The sequence below is a fragment of the Cetorhinus maximus genome, chromosome 11, assembly GCF_964194155.1.
Source record: "Cetorhinus maximus chromosome 11, sCetMax3.hap1.1, whole genome shotgun sequence".
NCBI classification, from domain to species: Eukaryota; Metazoa; Chordata; class Chondrichthyes; order Lamniformes; family Cetorhinidae; genus Cetorhinus; species Cetorhinus maximus.
In genome coordinates, this window is record NC_135889.1 from 60,615,976 (window position 1) to 60,637,312 (window position 21,337).

At 39.4% G+C, this 21,337-nt stretch overlaps 1 protein-coding gene across 4 annotated transcripts in view; it reads left to right on the forward strand.

Moving 5' to 3' along the window:
- Window positions 1–21,337, forward strand: part of ola1 (Obg-like ATPase 1) — a 204,562-nt gene that overhangs the window by 95,073 nt on the left and 88,152 nt on the right. For all 4 annotated transcript variants that reach the window (XM_078552075.1, XM_078552077.1, XM_078552076.1 and 1 more), the window contains 3 exons: window positions 7,585–7,760; window positions 9,983–10,063; window positions 10,371–10,468. In XM_078552075.1, coding sequence (XP_078408201.1) covers window positions 7,585–7,760; window positions 9,983–10,063; window positions 10,371–10,468 — 355 coding nt within the window. The remainder of the gene's footprint in view (window positions 1–7,584; window positions 7,761–9,982; window positions 10,064–10,370; window positions 10,469–21,337) is intronic.

Here is a 21,337-nt window from a genome sequence, read left to right on the forward strand (position 1 = left end):
GCCCCTCGAACACGCTCTGCTATTCAATAAGATCATGGCTGATCTGAATGTATTCTCAACCCCACGTTCCTGCCTACCCCTGATAACCTGTTCACCCCCTTGTTAATCAAGAACCTCTCAAGCTCTGCCTTAAAAATATTTAAAGACTCTGCTTTCACTGTCTTTTGAGGAAGAGAGTTCTAAAGACTTGCAGCCCTCTGAGGGAAAAAAAATTCTCCTCATCTCTGTTTTAAATGAGCGACCCCTCATTTTTAAACCGTGACCCCCAGGTCTAGATTCTCCCAGAAGAGGAAACATCCTTTTCATATCCACCCTGTCAAGACCCCTCAGAATCGTAAAGGTTTCAATCAAGTCACCTCTTACTTTACTAAATTCCAGTGGATACAAGCCCAGCCTGTCCAGCCTTTCCTCATGAGACAACCCTCCCATTGCTGGTATTAGTCTAGTAAAGCTTCTATGAACTGCTAATGCATTTACACCTTTCTTTAAATAAGGAGACCAATACTGTGCACAATACTCCAGATGTGGTCTCACCAATACCCTGTACAACTGCAGCATTACCTCCCTACTTTTGCATTCAATTCCTCTCAATAAATGATAACATTCTGTTAGCTTTCCTAATTATTTACTGTACCTACATACTATTTGTGATTCACACAGTAGGACACCCAGGTCCCTCTGAATCTCAGAGCTCTGCAATCTCTCATCATTTAGATAATCTTTTCTATTCTCCCTGCCAGAAGGAACCATTTCACTACTAGACAAGCCCCTTCAGAATTTTATATTTTTCAATGAGATGACCTCTCATTCTTCTAAACTCTGGAGAATATTACCCAATTTACTCAGTCTCTCATCCCTTGAGCCAGAGACCCACCTTTGTTTCCTGGCTCCAGGAGTTGTGGGTCTCAAGAAAATTTGGTGTTGCACCCCAAAAGCAGGTGATTTAGATGAATTTGTATTATTTTTTTGGAGTTCACAGCTTTTTAAATGATTGGCATTGTACTATACTAGTGAGCATGCAAACTTTTCAACAATTTTGATACTTCTGTTGCTATGCAATTATAATCTTCCTACCCAGTTTTCTGCCCCCATTCCCAATCCCCTTTAGAAGGAGGTGACTGTTGTATATCTGGTCGTACAGGTGCTGGAAAGCCCATTGGTACTTCTCCCATGTTTAATATCTGAACCTTTATAATTAGTGGGACGGAGGTTTTACTGGAGCCTCTCATTGTGCAGAATTTGCAGCAGAGGATCAGTGGAAAGAAGTTGGGAGTGGAAATCTGGTTGATTTCTCTTTATTATCAAAGACATTTGGCCAATTGTAGTATCCCCTTTGCCTTTGCTGAGGCCAACACATTCCGTACCCATTTTCCTGATTTGTATTGTTTTTGCACATGCTAACGGTGCGTTTACTCTGTTACTGGGAGCATTTGCTATCGTCCTACTTCTTGAATTCTACTTGGTATAAAAAGCGCTCCTTGAATTTTCTGAATGATTTCTGTTCGCAGGCCTGGTTAGATTTTAAAAACCTTTCCCTTAAATATTAATCTATTCACAATTCTAAATAGAGGTAACATCTTTGCCTAAAAGAACCTGGAATAACGGTAACCCTGATAACTCCATGAGTTTATCCAGTGAATGGCTGAAGTATGAAAATTCATGTTCTGTGGTGTGAAATGATCTTTTGGCTGGTGGTTAGAGAATGCATTTGCATTAGGCAGCAAAGAAAAGCAGACAGAATTCTTGTTCCTCTCTGTGTACATTAATAGATATAAGGTGAGGGTAGAATTGGACTCCAGCTCAACAATAATGACACCCCAATGTCAAGTAGCCTATTAGTATTCAAAAATGTAGTTTACATATAAATAATGGTTTCCTGGGTGAAATGTCAGAGGCTGGTTGGTCATAGAGCCATATCTCAGCAGAATATTCTTACCTGCAGAGGCAGGAAAAATAACAAGGATGCTGGTTGTTGAGGGGTGGGGGGTCAGGAATGTACATATACACTGGGGGGAGATTTTCCAGTTACTAATGCTTGTAGCTTGTGAACAGGTGCTGTTGAATCTGAAATCTGGTTCATATTCACGTAAACGGATTAACCTTTTATTACAAAAAAAAGGCAAAAGACTAACCAAACCGTCTAGCAGCTTGCCCGTCTGAAGTTTTCCTACCAACATAATTAATAGCTGGCACAGTAAAAATGGCGTACTTCTATGCTTTAACATGTTATGATTCCAGTGTTATTTTCCACTGGATTTTTATTTGTGCTTAGGTGGCATGTGCTGTAAGGACTCTGCACCAAAGGATGGCACTCCAGTAACTGCTGTTCTGCTTCATTCCAGATGGCCATAATGATCATTAGCAATATCAACTAATGTGCTGCTCATAGAAATATCAAACCAACATTGATTCATTGTAATCATGGCCAGCGCTTTCAGTTGTGTTTCCACTGAATTGCAGCTGCATGACACACCATTTAACATTGCCATGCTGCTGCATTTCTCAAAGTAAAGGGGTTATTGATGGCAGTTCCTTTGTGGAGGTGAGATGCCTACAGTTGTCTTCATAAAGGATTTAAATTATTTATGTAATTTCCCAGACCAAAGAGGTTGAAAAGCAACTGGTAAACAAGGGAATGTCTTAAAGTATTCACATACTTTTTAGATCAAAGGACATGCTTTGGAAGGTGAAGTTAATTAAAATCATCAACTGGGACATCCCAGGTGTGCCACGTTGCCCTGGCAGGGGAGATACCCTTTTGTTTCAGGTTCATCTGGGTATTTTCTCATAGACACAGGCAGGTTTACGTCTAGAGCTGGAACGAGCTGGAACAACCTGGGAACAGGCAGAGAGGGAAAGCTGCCAGGAGCTGTAGACCATTAAGCAAGAAGGCACTGAAGCCCATGTTTGAGTTTGGGCGTCCACATTGTGAGGTACCTAAGGAGAGTTGCCTAGTTGAATGCCAGTGGAAGGATCCCAAGAAATATCATACCTTGGAGGATAGCAGAAACACAGAAGAGAATCAAAGTGAAATCCTGAGAACTGTGGTACACCTTGTTTTGGTCTCAGGGGAAATGAACGAACCCTCAAGATCCTGGAAAATATAAGGGAACTCTTAGGTGGAAATAAAATGGAACAGGGAGTGACCCATTAAGATTTTTGGGCTGAAGGAATAAGTGTTTACAAAATATTGTTTTAAGCTAGTAGTACTTGGTTTGTTTAATTCTTGTACAGTAAAGGTTTTTGTTTCAAATGTGAAACCGTGTTGTAATTCTTTCAGTTAATAACTGGGTTCGAATTTCTTTTTAAAAGTTAATAATTCCCCCTTGAGATCCCCCTATAGGCTTACATCTCCCTTTCCTTCAAACGTTTTCCCAAATGATAAAATGGCCTGTGCTTTGACCCTCTGCCCTGTGCTAAAGCATTCCATTCTCCGGCAATCCTGATGTGTTGGTAGGGTTGGGTGTGCGGCAGGTGGCAGGAAGAAAAGAGGAAGTAACTTCTAATTTTAACTAAGGATCCCCTTGCCATTGACTTTCCAGAAGTTAGTCTTTTCCCATTCCCATCTAAAATCTTCGTAAGTTTGAAAACATTTTTAAATACCCTCCTCATTTTATGTGAACCAATGAAAATCGTAGTGTCTTGGTTTTCTATCCCAGACTCTGATATATTTAAATCATACTGTCTTTAATGTCCTTTCTATGGTGGCATGCCCAAAATTGCAAAGAACTCTTAACTGACTTATCCCATGTTTTGTACAAATGTATCATTACTTCTTATACAATGTGCCCCTATTTATAAAACTAATGGTGTTACTATCCATTTTTTATGACTTTATCTACCTGTAGCCTGCTTTTCAAGTGAATAAAGTATTTGAATCCCTTGTGAGCCTTTGCTGATTTTTTTTCATTAAGTGTTAGCCCCACTGTTTTGTATTAACTTTTAGGTCTCTCCATTTAATTAGAATCTCACACTTATCTGTGCATTCTGGTAAAATGTTACTATCCTACTGCAGTATTTTACAGTTCTGCCTGTTCTTTGGCAAGCCACCTACTTTTGAGTTAGCAGCAAATTTTAAGACTATACTCTTAAACCCAAATCAGCTGAGATGGATGGAATGCTAACCCCAGGGGTACACCATTTCTAGCTGTTTTCCACTCAGCCAACTCAATTTTTTTATGTTACTAAACTTTTTATCTATGCTGCTGCATTTCCACCTATAGCAAATGCTTGATTTTGTTCCATTGAACCTCTTGTGACATGTTACCAAGTCCATGGACAGTTGGTGTATTTCTTTATCCAATTGCTCATGTCTTCCAAAAAAAAACTTAAGCTTGCCAAAGGATGATTTATCTTTAGCAAAGAACCAGGAAAAAACATTTTGTTTTTTTCTGATCAGCCTAAGGATACACAGGACTTTTAATAATAATCCTTTAAAGGCTGTTGAAATGCTATTTCTTATTTAACATCTGCCGCTTCATGCTCTTGTCTGGACTTGGAAAAATTTATTAATTTTGCCTCCAATTTCCAACCCACCATCATTTTCACATGGTCCATTACTGACACCTCCCTTCCCTTAACCCCTCTGTCTCAATTTCTGGTGATAGACTATCCACCAATATTCATTACAAGCCCACCGACTCCCACAGCTACCTTGACGACAGCTCCTCACACCCTGCTTCCTATAAGGACTCCATCCCGTTCTCTCAGTTCCTTCGCCTCCGTCGCATCTGTTCCGATGATGCCACTTTCCAAAACAATGCTTCCGACATGCCTTTTTTCTTCCTTAACCAAGGTTTTCCACCCATGGTGATTGGCAGGGCCCTCAATCGTGTCCGGCCCATCTCCCACGCATCCGCCCTCACACCTTCCTCTGCTTCCCAGAACCATGATAGGGCTCCCCCTTGTCCTCACCTTATCACCCCACCAGCCTCCGCATACAAAGGATCATCTTGCGCCATTTCTGCCAACTCCAGCATCATGCCACCACCAAACACACCTTCCCTTCACCACCACCACCACCCCCCTGTCGGCATTCCATTGGAGCCGTTCCCTCCGGGACACCCTGGTCCACTCCTCCATCAACCCCTACATCTCAACTCCCTCCCACGGCACCTTCCCATGCAACCGCAGAAGGTGCAACACCTGCTCCTTTACTTCCCCCCTCCTCACCGTCCAAGGGCCCAAACACTCCTTTCAAGTGAAGCAGCACTTCACTTGCACTTCCCTCAATGTAGCCTACTGCATTCACTGCTCCCAATGCGGTCTCCTCTACATTGGAGAGGCCAAACGCAGACTGGGTGACCGCTTTGCAGAACACCTTTGGTCTGTCCGCAAGCATGACCCAGACCTTCCTGTCGCTTGCCATTTCAACACACCACCCTGCTCTCATGCCCACATGTCCGTCCTTGGCCTGCTGCAATGTTCCATTGAAGCTCAATGCAAACTGGAGGAACAGCACCTCATCTTCCGATTAGGCACTTTACAGCCTTCTGGGCTTAACATTGAGTTCGACAACTTCAGATCATGAACTCTCTCCTCCATCCTCACGCCCTTTTTGACCCCTTTTTTCTAATAATTATATATATTTTTTAGATATCTATGTTTCTTTTCCCACATATATCTATTGTTATTCTTAAAATTTATTTCCATCCATTGTTTTATCTTCACCTTTCAGCCTATTTCGATCCCTTTCCCCCCCACTCCACCCCCACTAGGACCATCTGTCACTTGCTCATCCTGCACCCTTAATGTCACCATTAGCAGATCCTTTTGCTAATATCACCACCGTTAACACCCCTTTGACCTTTTGTTTATGACATCTTTGGCAACCTCCTTTGCCTCCCCCTATCATCGGCCCTGTATCCAGCTCCTCCTGTCCCACCCTCCTTAAACAGCTTATATTTCACCACATTTCTATTTCTCTTTTGTTCTGATGAAGAGTCATACAGACTCGAAACGTTAACTCTGTCTTCCTCTCCACAGATGCTGTCAGACCTGCTGAGTTTTTCCAGCAATTTTTGTTTTTGTTTCAGATTTCCAGCATCCGCAGTATTTTGCCTTTATCTCATATTTCTTATTATTGTTCTCTCTTTGGTGAAAGCTCAACTCCAAGCTCAATATAGACCAGGAGCCTGCCATCACTTCATTAGAAGTGAACAAAAATAACCTGAGAAGTTGCTGAATGAGAACTTGCTGTGCTATGGTCCCACTATTATAAATTATCAGGACTGGAAAATATAACCTGTTGTGCCTCTATTCAAGAAAACAATTTTCCCATGAATTGAACATTTATGCTTGGAGTGTCTAGTGAGGTAAAGTTGTGAAGTAAATGCTGAATTAGTACTTTATAATTCGATATGTGACTTTGTTTTTTCTGCCTAATTTCTTCCCTCTCCTTTTGAAAGCTGGCTTATTGGCTATCTTCCATTGGTGGTAGTGACCTTCTAATATCTCATTAAAGTAACCATATGTAGGCATAGACAGTGAGTGTCTGCAGGCCATTTGACCACATTTAACAAAACTGGAAAAGTTAATATATTTACTCGTATCAAATTAATAGGCTTGTTTTACTAAAGCTGTTTGGTGCTTTTGAAATTAAGGTAAGCACAGTTTTCTGTTGGAGTTTTTAAATGTAATTCTCAAAAACTTGTGAAAGCAAAAAATTATTTGCAGAGAAATATAAGGCAGTGGTTCCTTATATGATTCCAATATAAGGCAATTCCACTCTTATCAATTGCAGCTGACTTAGGAAGATCTATAATATGCAGTAACCTTTTGTAGTGATGAATCATCATACTTGACTTGTAAGCTTGGCCTTTATGTTCTCTGCAGTCTATTCTTTTCAGAATAACTGTCCAGCAATTGCAATCTATATTGAACTGATATTTTGTTGCCTGATTTTTATGGTTTTCTTTGACTGTGGTAATTTATAGTTGTGGCTCTTTGGAATCACATTCATGCAGTTTGTTTTGCATAAGCTGAATAAAAATGACATGGAAGGGCATGAGTCAGTACACATAGTCTAGTAATATCTGGTTGTTTTACCCTTATGTTTCTAGTTGGCAATTTAAAATTATGGCCCTAACTGTACTTTAAATATGTGATAATAGCATGTGTACCTAATAAGGGCCAGTACCATTTCTTCAAACTGTGTGAATAGTTGTCACTCACATATGACAAATGCGCCTTCATCTGCTCTTTTCATGGCCCCCTAAAATCTATACCCTGGAATCAGGACGATGAAATTAGCTGCTGTGTAAATTGTGTGTCTGAGTGGTTCATTATCTAATCACCGTCGGAGCCCGAATAATAAAATAGATTGATTCTCAGAAGAGCTGTGGCAGATGACTTCAGTTATTTTAAAATTTGTATTTAATTTCTCCCAGAAACAATAATGGTTGAGTTCAGAATTAAATATGATATTGAATACATTGCAAATATACCATTGCTTTCTTCAGTTTGTTGCTACATTTCTGTCGCTGCAGTCTGAGATGGAATTTAGAGATCCAGTTCAATGGTGCATCTTTAACTTTTAGTAACTTAAATTATGTTTTAAAATTTCACATAAAATGTCTCTTTCAGGAGCTTTTGAAGATGATGAAATTGTTCACATTGAGGGAAGTGTAAATCCTGTTCGAGATATTGAAATTATTCACGAAGAACTGAGACTAAAGGATGAAGAGCTAATTATGCCTATTATTGACAAACTAGAGAAAGTGGCAGTAAGAGGAGGAGACAAAAAACTAAAGCCTGAATATGTAAGTTTAAAAAAAAATCTCTTTCCTCCACCTCATATATGAAATATTTGAAACTCAATGTTGAAGTCTACTTTCTGCTTGTTATCCTTGGATCATTTACTGACAATTGTATTAAAGGACTGAATTTAACATGATATTTTGGTATATAAATTATAAATGTCTGAGGCCAGGAGTTGTAGACATCATTAGCACTGAGTTATTCATTCAGTAGCTAACCTAGGGTCAGCATATTAGGCGAATGAAAGTATTTGCACAGGCTTTTTATATGTTCAGAACACGACAGAGATCCTTAAGCCCATTGCTTAGATCCTTGATGTGACAGCTAAGAAAAATAATACCAACTTGTGATTTTTTTATGTACGGGGATTGTGTCAGTTTTGTTAAAGTCTGTTAAAGTTTTGGCCTTTATATTATTTTGTCTGCCATCTGTCTTGATGAAGCAGTCTTGACTATTTGTTGTATTAACCATCTGGGTGATTTCACCTGCTGAAACCATTAGGGGACTCGGTGTTTTTTCAGATTAATCCTCCTGACATTGGTTTTTGCAATGATGGCTCGAGCAGGCATTCAGAATTTGCAGGTGGCCAGTGACGCACATAATTGCTGACAATTTTAGGCAATGAATAAAAATGGGCTACATCACTTGTCAAAGGTTATGTGTAAAGATGCCAAGTGAAATCTCCTGGAAGCCTTTTTAAGATTTAAAGAATAGTTTGTAAACATGATGTCCAGCATTTTCACATTGTTATGCATGTCTAATTGCTAAGTGTCGTGTTTTTAAATTAAGAAAAATTATGTAGAAATTTGAATCCTGAGACTTCTGAACCAGGTACATTATTCTTGTGAATAGAGGTTGCGAGAGTAAAGAAAATATTAGTTTTTACACTTTTTTTCCTTGTTAACTTCCATAACCTTGGTCAATGGTAAAGCAATAGATTTTAAAGCAGCAAGAACCAAATCGGATTTTGTCTATTACGTAAAATTATAAAAATGAATTTGTATGCCATTGGGTCTTGGTAGAGACCTACTATTCAAATGACTGACTTTCTCATCTATTTGGATGCTGAGAAATTTAATAGTTGTCCTATCCACATTGGTGTAGTTCGTTGAAACCACAATGTCAATTTTTAGTTTTGAAAACCCTATTATCGCGGTGTTGTGCAATCTCTGATACTTTTGGAAGAGAAATTAAATGTAAGGGGAAAAGCATGAAATATTGAAAACTTGTTTGAGAAGTTGCCAATTTCATATAATAGAAATTGCTACATGATGGTCTTAAAATGTAGTTATAAATTAGCCATCTTAAATTTTAAAGTTTGAAGTAGCCTGCATTCTAGTTTTGATATATCTTGTTAAAATATTTCAGTTATGAATTAAAAGATGTATTTAACAAAAGCAGATCATGCATGCTTTTAAATGCAAGAGCTGAGTTTGACCTTTTAGACCAGTGTGCCTTTTATTAACACCTGCCTGTGAAGAGAATCATGCCACACGCAGCTCTTGATTCAGAGCAATGAAATGGATAAGGAAAGGCTTGAAGGGTTCAGTTTGTGTCACTTGCTGTTTGCCGTTTCCATTTCACAGATGATTAATCTTTCTTTAAGGGAAGGACAGAGAAACAAAGCAAGTTGTCTCTTCCTGCAGTTGCTCTTCTGAATGCACACTAGCTTGATAACTAGAAGCCCTTTAGAATTCCTGTTGAGAAAGATGTTCTGAAACTGAATGCAGCTGGTTGGAGGTCACCAGCATGATTCTGTTACTATTGTGGAATTGAAGCGGTTTTTCCCTCTCTTCATTTTTTTTGGAAGGGGGAGGTGTTGGCAAAAAAAACAAAATATAGAAGAAGCCTTGGACCAGTTTGACTCAATACTGTGAGGTTAGATAAATATATTAGTATGTTTTGTTTAGAATAAGCTTCTCTCTCTACTTTCCTCACCATTCTTTTCTCATTTATTTGATTCCTGGTTCCTATGTTGGCTTTCTTATGCAATCAATATGAAGGGACAGATTACACATTTCAGGAAAAGGAGCACATAATATTATGTTCACCTAAACAAAAAATTCACATTAATTGAAAGTTATTTTCTTTCCATTGCCTTAAAACTTCCATTTGAAAAAATTGCACTTGGCTGCGCTATGACAACTTAAATAATTATCCAGTTCCTGCTGTGTTGATTTACCGTTTATGTATTGTAATGCCTCTGTTTATTAATCTTTTACAGGACATAATGTGCAAAGTCAAGAATTGGGTTATCGAGGAAAAGAAGCATGTACGCTTCTATCATGACTGGAATGACAAAGAGGTAAAACTTTGATATGCACTTGGATTTATTAATATCTGTTGCCTTGTTTCTATAATCTGTGTTAGATGTCACTTTATCTTGTAGAAATCTTGTAATTAGGTTGTAAAGACTGTTACATCATTCAACATTTTTCTTTGGGTCAGAGAGAGGATTCAATTTCTCGATTATTTGAGACTACTCATGTTTCTGTGTGGATGGGGTTAAAGCTGCTTAAATTGAAAGGCATTTTGGTTTGTGCAAACTTAAAAAAAAGCTTAGGCTATGTTCAGGTTTTGCTTTAATGTTCGCCTTTTGCTTTCTTTCTCAGATTGATGTATTGAATAAACATTTACTTTTGACTTCAAAACCAATGATTTATTTGGTTAACCTATCTGAGAAAGACTACATTAGAAGGAAGAATAAATGGTGAGTTTCATATAAAATGGTTAAAGTTGAGAAAATTGGAATTTCAAAGATATTGCCTTATAACCTGGTGATTCATCTGTGCTCCTAGGTGTAAAACCTAATCATCAAAATTCTTGTAATGAATTTTAAACTGTAGTTCAATTTTTGTCATAATTTAAAAACATTTAAAATATTATAAGTTTATTTCGGAGCCAGAATGATAAATGGATATCACTGCAAGTGTAGTGAATTACTTGAGTAACAACCATATTATTTTCTGGTCCATTAATTTCATGAAGTTTCTTCTTTCACTTTTCCATTAAAGGAAGTTCCAAATAATGGAGAGTAAAAGTGCTCTCATCTACATAATTTATTCATTTGTGCCTAAATGTATGCATATCTAGAATGTGCATCTGGAGAGATTATCTAATTATGATTAAAGCAAATGAAAACCATAGAAACGTGTAGGACCACAGAATATTTCTTAATTGCACGCTTTCTTAAAATAATGAAAAGTAATTACTATAGTTTGGAATATAATACACAAATGGTATAGTAAGGTGACTGCTTAAAAAAAAATTGGGGGCAAAATTAAATAAGTGAATTGCATCATATTCTTGTATTAATCTGTCTTTTTGCTCCTCTTCTGTGTTCAAAATCATTAGGATTGAATCTATTATTACCTGGCATTAAATGATAAATGTCAATCTGTATTCTTAGTGTTCTTTTTTTCCTGGGTCTTTCTGTTGCTGTGTGGATGTGAAAGATTTTATATGTCAGGCACTGAGGCAGATTCCTTATGTTGAAAGCATCTCACACCTGTGTACAGATGATTACCGGTGGAAATTGCTGGCTGTAATTGTACAGCAATACTACCTCCAGACCCTAATAGTAGGCAGACTTTGAGAAGACGCCAGTCTGTGATTTGCTTGTTGCAGATGCCCTGTTTTTACTTTGGACCAGTTGTGATGGTGATTAGGCTATGGCCAAATCAAAAGAAATAATCAGCAAGAATTAAAGCATAGTTACTGGAGAACTACTGATCTTAACTACGACAGAAAGAGGCTTAGTTTCCGAAATACATTGCAGTTTGTTCAATTGTAGCATTAAAAAAATGCTGCTCTGTACTGTTGTCTGTCTTTGTCAAAAGATCAAAGCCAATACAGATGACTGATGTTCCAAAAGCAAATTTACCACGTAGCCATTTTTCTCAATGGCTTTGCTGCCTGCTGTTCCTATTTTCCCTCTAGCAAGTCACTGACTACCCCCTGCGCATCCCTGCCCGTAAAAAATGATTAAGGAAGTATTTGTCATAGATTTATGAGTACAAGCATTGCATGATAAGGAATGGCATCTACTGAATTGGGGGTGGTGGGAGTGGTGGCAAGGTGAGGTGATTGCCTTCTGTTTTCTACACAGCATGCCAGAGCTTTAATGCTGTATTTATACAGCATAGTTTTTGTATTGGGGTTTGTAAAAAAAAAAATTAGACATATCAAAACAGTCGGTCTGTTTGTTTGAGGTGGTATAATGAGCTAAGTCAGTACTTACAGTGCAGGACCTTATTTTCCAGATGTAAATAGTTAGTGTCGATCTCATTCATGCCAACTATTCCTTAATTAGTATCTTAACTATTACATCTCAGTTTTCAGAAGTGCTTGAAAGTAGTTGACTTAACAAAATTACATTTGATTGGAATTTATGGTGTTCATTAAGTGAAGAATAAAAGATTATATAGGTTAGGAAAAAGGAGAATTAGCAATAGTATAGTGGAAAGTTAATTGTATATTGGTTGAAGTCCCATAATCCAAGTAGTTTGTTGTAGATGTAAATATAATGCATCGCTAGACTGTGGTGAGCAGCGCAAAATAAAGCAATTTCAAAAGAGGCATGTGCATTTATTTTAATTGCCCTGTTTTCAATATCATAGTACATAAACCAATGTTGATAAATATTTGTAAACTAACAAAAATGACATATACCTCATACTTTACAAGTTAGGTAGTTTTTTTGTATACCTATTTAGACTGGAAGAACTTCTAGGGAAGATGACTTAAGTTTAGTAGAAATAGTCTTGAAGATTGTACTTAATCTATGGGCATCTATTATGATTTTGGAAGAGTTGTTGCATGGTTGATGCACTAAATGCAAAAGGATTAGTTCAACAATCAAATCTGGTATAGTGCATAGGAAATCTCTACTACCAAACAAAAAGCAAGAAATTTGATAATTTCTCTTCTGTTCTCCAATTGCGCTATGATGCTTCTATCAATTTTATACAATCTGGAGGTTCTCACCGTTTTAGTCCAATTCTTGGTGTCTTGAATTAAAAATGATACTCTAACTTTTTTTCTAACCCAGTTTGGTCACAGATTCCATCTCCATCTCATTTTCATTGACTAAAGTATTTCTGAAATAATTGTATCACATTATACGTAATGGTATGTCAACCCTGCAACCTTAAATTGTTAATGCAAGAGATTACTGAGGCCTGTTCCCCTCATTTAAATTTCTGTTTGCTTCTATTGCACCATCTAATGTAATCTAAATAGAGCCAGCTGATCTTCCAAGTGTGGTCTTCTGTGAATCCTGTCGCTATAGCACCAAATAATAGAAACAGTTGGATCATAGACAACTGAGTCAGTTGGTTTGTAAACTATTATTTCATTTCAGGAACGTAGCATCAGAGAGTGAGATCTACAGGTCCTCTCTCCTGGAAGTAAATTCCTGCACCAAATTAATGAACAGTTTCTTCATAAATATTGACACCAAGCTGTCTATAATTTGGCCCAGTCTCTAAAAGGCCACACACATGGCTAATGTTGGAAGTTGAAAAATTCACGTTGATCACATTAAAAGGTGTCCATTAAATGTTAGGTTAATGGCACATTTTGAGAAGCTTTACTTGATTAATTGTTTCAACAGTTGCCTAAAATTAAAAAAAGTCCCATTCACTGGTACTTGTATCCCTCAGCTTGACAATTCCAAAAATTCACCAACAATATTAAACAGCCCCCTCTCCTGCACTTTCAATGCCCCCACCCTTGAATGTTATTAAGAATAAAATCCTAGTGACAGAAGTTTGCTTTATTGTTGAATGTGTAAATTGTATCCAAACAGTTTTTGAAGAGCTGTCAGATGGCCAAACTATGGGGCCTTCCATCTCTGTCATTATCTTGGCCAGGTTGAAGAAATCTTGATGATAAATTAAAATGGAAAGACCAAGGTTGCACTGTATATGTACGTACATGGTAATGTTTCCTATTCTTTCATTAGTTTTCTTTTTCAGGCTTACCTTATAAAAGCATTCAGTCAGAGTATGATTCCCCTCAAACACTCATACCTATAAAATAAAAACAGAAAATGCTGGAAAAACTCTGACAGCATCTGTGGAGAGAGAAACAGAGTTAACGTTTCGAGTCCACACGACGACTTCTGTCATACCTATACTACCTTCCCATACTTTTAGACAGCACGATTCAGTAAGCTTTTTGACCATGGAGGCTATTGCATCACAGACCAATTCTAGATAAATTATCAGATAGGCTGTTAATCTTGATTAATAGTATGTAGATTTTTAACCTGGAACTGTGGTGTTTTATAATTAATGAAAACTCTTGATATTATATTCACATAGCTTAATGTTTTCTAAGATTTACAGTGGCAGTAATCACGATTAGAAGCACTTTTAGAGTTTTCTCCCTTGACGTCAAGGCCGATTGTAATTGTCCTTGCTAAGATTGATTAACTTAATACAGACCAGTGATTTGAATATGACTTCTACTCCAGATTATTAAGCCACTGTGTGATGTTTGTGGTATCTGAACCTTTGGGGGGCACTTTTTTTTCCTTGAAGGAATAAGATCTTTCAATGAGGCAATAGGCTTAGCTCAGAAAAATTAAAGACATGTCACTGAAATTGAGGATGCTTTGTTTTGACTATGTACCACCTCAAACTGTTGATTTTATGAAGTACTTGGATTTCTGCATCAAGAGCTGTGTCCTGGTGGGCTATGGACCCAGTGTAGGAAGGTGGTATTAGGCTGGTTAGCTCTTTGTCTGTGTCATAAACTTCATGATCTCTATGAATGTAATATGCACATTTCTACAATGTAACAATTTTTTCAACTTGTAGCTTATACAAAGGATTGTGATTATTGTGATGTACTGCTTATACTATCCTATACTTTTTATATATGGAAGTTGGCAAATGAAATTTTCAGCAAGGACCGGACCACAAAGGCAAAGCCCAAAATGGGCACTTACATAATATTATGCTGAGGCATTATTGAAGTTGGTTTGAAGCTCTGCAAATAGTGAATTTTATCTACTTAGTAGAACATTGGCTAGTGTGAGCTTATGGGAGTGCAAACAACCTCATGCCTATTGCATTTCATTCTCTTTTGTTGGGTCAGTAAGAGAGAACCTTGCTGCAAAATTGGAGCCTGTTACTGCAACTGAGGATAGGTGGTGGGTTATGTTTGTGGTTCGGATTTCTGAACTCCACTTGTGCCTGCAGTACTTAAGTGTTATCAAACTTAGTGCTGTATATTGGCATCTTTTTCTGTTTGATGGTCATACCTAAATAGCCTTGCCAACTTTTGGTGGAGACATTCCCGGAGGTCTGTCCATATTTTGATCTGACCACGTGATGTCTTCAGATGTTACTGCATTTACCTTATAAAGCTTGTGTTCCCTGTAAACGAATATCTTTGCTTGTGGTTTCACGTTAGCAGCTATTGAACAAGAAACTTTGAGAATCAGGAGGCCACCCACAAACAGATATGAAGAAGGGAAATGGAGCAGGGAAGTAGGGGAACCAAACAGGAGAAGCTTTGATTTTAAACATGACTAATAGCGACTCACTGAAATTACGTTGATAACTAATTGTAACACTGGAGGCATTCTGATTCCCTTCGTAACCAACAGTAATGTATTCTATTGTAGTCTGTTTGTGACAGCATGATGGGACATTACACTTATTACTAACTGCTGCAACTAACAGTAATCCTATAAACTCACTAATATTCACCCTTAATACCTCTGCAGTAAACGTGCTACCAGACTCTCCAGTTGATGCCACTTTCAACAGGCTCAATCTCTCTTCCTATCTCTCAAATTTGGTTTGGACAATAGTTTTGTGTGACTATGATAACTCTGAACTGGAATTATCAGTCAGAGCCAACCTGTACTTGGACTTCACCCGACCGGCACAGACCAACCTGAACCAAACCGAGACATTGTGCCATGGACAGTGGGCTCAGTGTTTGAGACATTTCTCACCGTGCTCATTGTCCTAAACTCAGCTCTGCATCAATATTCCAAACCACCTCCTGGGCATGGACTCTAAGTAAAGGTAAGTTTCATAGTCTGATAGAAATTGCAGCACAGGAAGAGGCCATTCAGCCTCTGGTGCTGGCATCATAGATGGCACTCCCTCCTATAACCTCATTCCTCCCTCTACTGCAACAAGAAACTTAAAGTGTGAGGATCTCCTGGACTGCTAAAAGCATTGTTGAGGGTGTGCCCTTTCCTGTGAGATTTTTGTCTCATTCCATGAGATTCATGGACTTTCCAAGAGATTGGCAATCCTGTGTCTGAAAACTATTGAAGCTATCCTCTTGAAAATTATGAAGTATTAGGTTCTGTTGATGTTAAAAGTTCCTTCATTATTTATGAAATAGGACATTTCTAAATTAAAATCTGTTATTAATCAAAATTATTGAATTTTTTTTTGTATTATGTATAAAATCAGATTTATTTACTCCATTTGCAAAGAAGAATGGCTTGTTTTTAATAAAATTGTGTATGTGATATGCAAATAATTGACAATCTGTAGGTGGTGATATGAAATGGATAGGGTAGCAGATAAATAGACTAATACCACATTTGTTGTAAAGTAGATTTTGTGTTAAAGTCCATATTCAGTGTGTTGGTATAGGGGAATATTGAGATTTACTAACTCATGCAAGTTTCCCAAAAATTTTTTGCTGTTCACATTGTTTTTAATAATCAAGTTTTCATGATTAAGTGAGTTTTACTTGGTTATGCTCTCCTAATCGTGGCTAAATATTAGCTGCATTTTAAAAAGATGATTTTTCAAAAAAATAACATTTCATTGCCGCATTATTATTAGTCAAATATTAAATAAAGCAGCATACACACAATATAGTTGAAAAGCAGTATAGTTATTCATGTGTTATGCTTTTAGTTGAGACTGATATATCCTGCAAATCTGGATCTCAAAGTCCTATAAATGGGAAAATATTTTCTTGCAACCACTTGGTTTGCATCTCGTTTTTCAAAACTGATGAAACTTCTCTTTCTGATTATTTCCCTCTCTTAACCACCAGAATGATAATAAGAAACATGAAAGTGAATAGTTGAGAGAAAAACGCATGTTGCTAAAATGAATAACTGACCATAATTCATTCTTGGCATAAATTTTGACCACAAAAATTTAAATCAGAAAGGTTTGGTGATTTGGAAGTTGTAATTTAATTCCTAGACATAGCCACTGTTACTAGTTAAATGCTTGCTTAACTTTGTTCTGTTTCTTTCTGTATCTTACTTGCAGAAGTATGCATCTTCGAAATTGATGGTTGGTAACTAACAAATGCGGCAGCTAACACGGCTCAGTAACCAGATGGCAGCTTAAAAAGTGGCGCACTAAATAGAAACAGAATTTTTTTCAGCTCAAAAAGAAACTATTATCCCAGTTTCAATAACAAACAGCTTAGATTGATATGGCACCCTTAACACAGTGAAACGTCCCAAGATGCATCATGGGAAGGTTATCAAACAAAATTTGATACCAAGCCACAAGAAGATATTAGTGCAGATGACCAATGCTTGGTCAAAGAAAGAGGTTTTCTTTTCTTGTTTCTTTGATAGGAAGATGACCGTGTTCATGATCTGGGGTGTTTGATAGAGTTCCGGTGGGTATATAGGTGACTGCTGAGGCCGATCTGCAAACGATTGAGTTTTGGACAAGTTGCTGGATTGGAATTTCTTCTCCTCGCACTTGCTCTTGAAGGAAGCCACACCTTTTTTGATTTGGTTATGCCAGGGACACGATCCTGGGTGAGCTTCTCCCAGAACTCTAAGTTGATATCAAAACTCCTTCAGAGTGTCCTTGTTGCACTTCCTTTGGCTGCCATGAAAGTGCACCCCAGACTTAAGCCCTCCATAGAAAATTTCCTTTGGTAAGCAAGTGTCAGGCATTTGAGCTGCATGACCAGCCTAACTCAGTTGTGAGTCAGTAAGGAGCAGACTAAAGAAGGAGAATGAGGTGGAGAGGATTAGAAAGGGAATTCTAGAGCTTAAGTGCAGAAAGCTGTCAATGGTGGAATGATTAAAATCAGATGAATAACAGGCCAGGATTGGAAAAACACAGATATCTTGGACTGCTAGATCTGTACAAGACACCAAACAAAGCATATTAATTATGAGGACAGATGAAAATGGATACCATCAAAAAATCAAAAGCAAAAGCCAGGGGAGGCGGTGGCGTAGTGGTAGTGTCCCTGGACTCGTAATCCAGAGACCCAGGGTAATACTCTGGGGACTATGGCAGATGATGGAATTTAAATTCAATAAAAACCTGGATTAAAAATCTAATTATGACCATGACACCATTGTCGATTGTCGTAAAAACCCACCTGGTCCTTTAGGGGAGGAAATCTGCCATCCCCACATGGTCTGGCATACATGTGACTCCAGATCCAAAGTTATGTGGTTGACTCTTAAATGCTCTCTGAAATGGCCTAGCAAGCCATTCAGTTGTATCGAACCGCAACAAAGTCAAAAAGGAATGAAACCGGACAGACCACCCAGCATCGACTAGGCACCGGAAACGACCATGGCAAACCCAGTCCTGTTGACTCTGGAAAGCCCTCCTCACTAACATCTGGGGGCTTGTGCCAAAATTGGGAGAACTGTCTCACGGACTAGTCAAGCAACAGCCTGACATAGTCATCACATCTTGCAGATAATGTCCCAGCCACCATGATTACAATTCCTGGGTATGTCCCGTCCCACTGGCAGGACAGACCCAGCAGAGGTGGTGGCACAGTGGTATACAGTCAAGACGGAGTTGCCCTGGGAGTCCTCAACATCGACCCTAGCCCCCATGAAGTCTCCTGGCATCAGGTCAAACATGGGCAAGGAAACCTCTTGCTGATTTACCATGGAACCCCACCCCCACCCCCACCCCCCAGTTGATGAATCAGTCGGAGGAAGCACTGAGGGTGGCAAGCGCGCAGAATGTACTCTGGGTGGGGGCCTTCAATGTCCATCACCAAGAGTGGCTTGGAAGCACCACCACAGTCCGAGCTGATTGAATCCTAAAGGACATAGTTGCTAGACTGGATCTGTGGCTGGTGGTGAGGGAACCAAAGAGGGAAAAACATACTTGACCTCATCCTCACCTACCCGCTTGGTCCCAGATGCATCTATGCACGTGTATCGGTAGGAGTGACCACTACACAGTCCTTGTGAAGACAAAGTCCTGTCTTCACATTGAGAATACCTTCCATTGCGTTGTGTGGCACTACCACTGTGCTAAATAGGCTAGATTTTGAACAGGTCCAGAAACTCAAGACTGAGCATACATGAGGTGCTGTGGGCCATCAGCAGCAGCAGAATTGTATTCAAACACAATCTGTAACCTCATGGCCCACTTTACCACCAAGCCAGGAGATCAACCCTGGTTCAATGAAGAGCGTAGGAGGACCTGACTTGAGCAGCATCAGGCAAACCTAAAAATGTAACATCAACCTGGTGAAGCTACAACACTGGACTTCTTGCATGCTAGACAACATAAGCAGAATGCGATAGACAGAGCTAAGTGATTCCCCAACCAACGGATCAGATCTAAGCTCTGTAGTCCTGCCACATCCAGTCATGAATGGTGGTGGACAATTAAACAACTCACTGAAGGAGGAAGCTCCACAAATATCCCCATCCTCAATGATGGAGGAGCCCAGCACATCAGTGCAAAAGATAAGGCTGAAGCGTTTGCAACAATCTCCAGAAGAGCCGAGTGAATGATCCACCTCGGCCTCCTCTGGAGGTCCCCAGCATCACAGATGCTAGTCTTCAGCCAATTCAATTCACTCCACGTGATATCAAGAAACAATCGAAGGCATTAGATGCTGCAAAGGCTATGGGCCCTGACAATATTCCGGCAATAACACTGAAGACTTGATCTCCAGAACTTGCTGTGCCCATAGCCAAGCTGTTCCAGTACAGCTACAATACTGGCATCTACCCAACAATGTGGAAATTGCCCAGGTATGTCCTGTATACACAAAGCAGGACAAATCCAACCCAGCCAATTACTGCCCCATCAGTCTACTCTCCATCGTCAGTAAAGTCATGGAAGGGGTCATCAACAGTGCTATCAAGTGGCACTTGCTTAGCAATAACCTGATCACTGACGCTCAGTTGGGGTTCTGCCAGCGTCACTCAACTTCTGGAGTCATTATAGCCTTGGTTCAAGCATGGACAAAGAGCTGAGCTCCCGAGGTGAGGTGAGAGTGACTGCCCTTGACATCAAGGCAGCATTTGACCGAGTGTGGCATCAAGGAGCCCTAGCAAAACTGGAGCCTATGGGAATCAGGGTGAAAACTCTCCGCTGGTTGGAATCATACCTAGCACAAAGGTGGATGTGGTTGTTGGAGGTCAATCATCTCAATTCCAGGACAACACTGCAGGAGTTCCTCAGGGTATTGTCCTAGGCCCAGCCATCTTCAGCTGCTTCATCAATGACCAACCTTCCATCATAAGGTCAGAAGCAGGGATGTTCGTTGATGATTGCAAAGTGTTCAGCACTACTCGCAACTTCTCAGATACTGAAGCAGATCATGTCCAAATGCAGCAAGATGTGGACAATATCCAGGCTTGGGCTGACAAGTGGCATGTAACATTTATGCCACACAAGTGCCAGGCAATGACCATCTCCAACAAGAGAGAATATAACCATCACCCCTTGATATTCAGTGGCATTACCATCACTGAATCCCCCACTATCAACATCCTGGGGGTTACCATTGACCAGAAATTGATCTGGACTAGCCTTATGAATACTGTGGCTACAAGCGCGGGTCAGAGGTTAGGAATCCTGCAGCGAGTAACCCACCTCCTGATCCCCCAAAGCCTGTCCACCATCTACAAGGCACAAGTCAGGAGCGTAATGGAATACTGTCCACCTGCCAGGATGAGTGCAGCTCCAACAACACTAAAGAAGTTTGACACCACCCAGGACAAAGCAGTACACTTGATTGGCACCCCATCCACAAACATTCATTCCCTCCACCACTGAAGACTGCCAGCAGTATGTACCATCTATGGATGCACTGCAGGAACTCACCATGGTTCCTTCGGCAGCACCTTCCAAACCCATGACCGCTACCATCGAGAAGGACGAAGGCAGCAAGTACATGGGAACACCAAGCCACCAAGTTCATCTCCAAGCCAGTTACCACCCTGACTTGGAAATATACCTCTGTTCCTTCAGTGTCGCTAGGTCAAAATCCTGGAACTCCCTAATAGCACTGTGGGTGTAACTACGCCACAGGGACTGCAACGGTTCAAGAAGGCAGCTCACCACTACCTTTTCAAGGGCAATTAGGGATGGGCAATAAATGCTGGCCTAGCCAGTGACGCCCACATCCCGTAAATTAATTTTAAAAATATAACCGAAGTCAAAGCTTTGTCAATTCTCAATGTCTAGTAGTCTTGAATCATAGTTAGACACGAAGTTAAAGATAGAAGATTCTCTTGTTCTGATTTTCTACTTCGTGGAAAATAACGGGTATCAGCAGACTCCCAACAGCAGTGGAATGAGGATGCGAAACAAATCCTTAATGAAATGATGGTTGATTGAAT